This window comes from Zingiber officinale, chromosome 11A, assembly GCF_018446385.1.
Source record: "Zingiber officinale cultivar Zhangliang chromosome 11A, Zo_v1.1, whole genome shotgun sequence".
Classification (NCBI taxonomy): domain Eukaryota; kingdom Viridiplantae; phylum Streptophyta; class Magnoliopsida; order Zingiberales; family Zingiberaceae; genus Zingiber; species Zingiber officinale.
Genome location: NC_056006.1, coordinates 96,791,005 through 96,794,342, shown reverse-complemented (window position 1 = coordinate 96,794,342; position 3,338 = coordinate 96,791,005). Strand labels below are relative to the sequence as shown.

At 43.7% G+C, this 3,338-nt stretch overlaps 1 protein-coding gene across 1 annotated transcript; it reads right to left on the bottom strand.

The window, feature by feature from the left end:
- Positions 1-472: 472 nt before the first annotated feature.
- Positions 473-1,547, bottom strand: LOC122031654 (probable mannitol dehydrogenase). Its single transcript, XM_042590745.1, has 3 exons — positions 1,407-1,547; positions 656-1,323; positions 473-558 (listed from the first exon to the last, which is right to left on the bottom strand). The coding sequence occupies exons 1-3, from the start codon at positions 1,529-1,531 to the stop codon at positions 473-475; spliced, it is 879 nt and encodes a 292-aa protein (XP_042446679.1). The 5' UTR covers positions 1,532-1,547.
- Between the last annotated feature and the right edge of the window lie 1,791 nt (positions 1,548-3,338).

Here is a 3,338-nt window from a genome sequence, read left to right as displayed (position 1 = left end):
ATGAAATATTTATTAAATATGCAGAATTTACATTCTCATAATTGAGAATAGATGGTATTTAAAGTTTGAGGAGCCATTAGCATAACATGAAATGACATAATACAGCTAACTCATTCCAGAAACATGCCAAAAATAGAATAAGCTGGTCGAGTAATTTATAATATGTCATAACTTGTGTTTTGTCATCATAAAAAAGAAGGTTGACATGTTTATAACAAATCAATGAACACATAAGGAACATTGGTGAATTTAATGACAGTGTGTGAAAGTAAATGGATATATACCTAAACATGTTGAACTCTTCCCAAACAATACACCCACTTCTTGCAATTGAGTGAAATTTTAGACTCATAAATATTTAGCTGAGTTGCTAAGATTGTCTACAAATTACTAAAACGAGTCAAGATGAAGTCATTTGAACTATGACTTAGCATAAACACTGTGCATCATGTAAATTAAGGTTGAGATCATGTCATTCAGCTACCAGACCTGCAAAATCTATCATCTCCTGAGTCTCCTTCATCCCACCAATTATACTCCCTACGATAGATTTCCCACCTGAACTTCATCAAATTAAACACCAATGCCATCAGAAATAATGTTTATAACAAATATATATTGCTGTGTGATGGCATTTGTGATTAATTAATATTACCTAGAAGTAAGGGGAAAGCATAGATCTCTAATGGCTTCAATGGTGCACCAACCATGATCATTTGTCCAGAAGTTTTGAGAAGAAACAGCCATGGAGTTACATCATGAGCTGCTGAGACAGTGTTGATTATGCCGTCCATGGTCCCCCAAGCGCCCTTCATCTCATCTGGGTCTTTGCTGACCAGGAAAGCGTTGGCGCCCAGTCGCTCGACGGCCTCCTGCCTTTTGCTCGGCGACGTGCTGATCACCGTCACCTTCGCGCCGAAGGCCTTGCCGAACTTGACGGCGACGTGGCCGAGCCCGCCGAGGCCCACCACTTCGATGTGCTTCCCGGGGACATCTAACCCGAAGCGCTTCATGGGGCTGTAGACCGTGATGCCGGCGCAGAGTAGAGGAGCGCTGCGGTCGAGCGGCATGCCCGCTGGGAACTTCACCGCGAAGTGCTCCTCCACCACGATGGAGTCGGAGTAGCCGCCGTAGGTGACGGTGCCGTCGGCGTCGGTGGCGTTGCAGGTCATGATCATGCCGGGGCAGTAGTTCTCGTGGTGCCGCGCACACTCGTGCCAGCTGCGGCAGGAGTTGACCATGCAGTCGACGCCGGCGTGGTCGCCCAACTTGAACCTGCCCACCTTGCCTCCCACCTCGGTGACAACGCCGACGATCTCGTGACTGCAGCGCCGATAAATTCTGCCAGACGTTAATCAAAACGAAAACAGAGGGAGTCCAAGATATTGATGCATAACTAAAATTACCCAGGCACGATCGGGTAGACGGAGTTTTGCCACCCGTTCTTGACGGAGTGGAGGTCGGAGTGGCAGATTCCGCAGTACAAGATCTTGATGGTCACATCGTTCTCCCCATTTTTCCTGTCAAGCATTTCGACGACCACTTCTCAGGCAATCGTCCAATCATCTTTCGGAAGAATATATTTGCACACCCAAGTACGTTGACTTCTGATGTCATTCAGCTACATGTCAATAAGTAGTAAACCCTAAATAGTAAAAAGCAAATTCTTCGAAGAAAACAAGATGGATCCGAGGAGAAATTAAACTAAATGCGATAGAAAAATCGTATAGATCTGGAAGTAGAAAAGAAAAATTATTAGACGGAGCAACAAGATCGGAAAGGTAGTTAGATCCAAGGCACCGTTGGATTAACAAGATAATGAAAAAAAAATTCAAACACAGTAACTTTAAGCAAGAATCTGAAGATAAAAATAACAGATCTAGAATCGTAGGTCCTTGGATCTTGACGGAAAACGCAAGAGAGGTACATTGCGGTGAAGAAATCGCCTAGATCCCGGGTCGAGGAAGGAAGTTTACCTCATCGACAGGAAGATCCGACAGCGACTGGATCTCAGGAACTCTCAGATCTGTCTCCGCAGAGAGGTTGGAGAGGAGAAGAGGGAGGTGAGGCTGAGTGAAGAGTGAAGTGTTGGAGGGAAGAGTGAAGTGTACGGTGGACGGCGCTCTAGGTTTAGGTTTGGAGGGAAGAGTGAAGTGTTGCAAATTTTGGATAAGTATTGGTGGAAAAATTAAATTATTTTATTTTGGTTCATTAACACCGGATTTTAAAAACCGCTGTTAAAATTGGTGTCTATTAACGAAAAAAAGACGCTCATAGACATCGCCTAAAAAATCGATGTCTATGAGCGAAAATCTGCGCTTATAGACACCAGTTTTTGGAAAACCGGTGTAAAATACTCAAAGACATCGGTTTTTGCTTAAAACCGTTGTTGTTCCACCGATGTCTATGAGGGTTTTTCTTGTAGTGTCTTTTGTGACAATGGCACTAGAGTAACAACTCAGTGGATGTTGCGGACTCCAAAGCAACTGATATGGGCACCAATGAAGGGCGTCCGAGAGGTAGCTCTTTAGTGTTAGCAGCAGTGTCACTCCCTACTACCCAACTCATTTCTTCATCATCGGTTGGCCCTTCAAAGGTTTTGACCAACAAGAGCCCATGACTTTCTAGTTCAATAGCTCCCCTGGCTTTGACCTCTTCATAAGCTAACTTCGCGGATTCGCTGAGTAGAGCCTTCAACATTACTTTAATTGCAAAAAAGAAGAAAAAAAATCAGTTATATCCAAAAACAATAGAAAGAAAAGTTGCTTACCATAAGGGCTGGGCAGCCGTGCACGAATGGGACTTAGCTTGAACATGTACAAAACATCCTCTATCAGCAACCTATGGATGTGATATTTCAGGTTGGTCAATTGCACATCAGCTTAAAGGTAGGTCGACTCCTACCTATATTTGCCCAGCTCAGGAGGGTTGGACAACTCTATTTGCCAGCCGGTCAGGAAGGAGGCTAGATCGGGAAGTCAAAGGCAGAAGTAATAGGACTTCCAGCCTTTGTTGGAGGAAGACATTTTATCAAAGTACATAGGGCCACTCGGGCTTGGAAAAGAAAGACACCTGGCTCAAATAGCTTTGGGTAATAAAAGTAATAAAAAAATACGTGAGTTAAGAGGGATTTTGTATAATTGGAAAAGCACTACAACTCTGTACAGTAACCTAAAAGAATTTGGTACTAGTTGCTGCAAAGAAATATGAAAATATCTACAGACCTCGGAGAAAAAGGGATGTATCGGAAAGTGAAGGCCAACATAAAGTTGGTCCTTAAAAAAAGTAAGAAAACCATCAGGAGGCGAGTGGCAATGAGCGTATGCAGAGGGGATGGC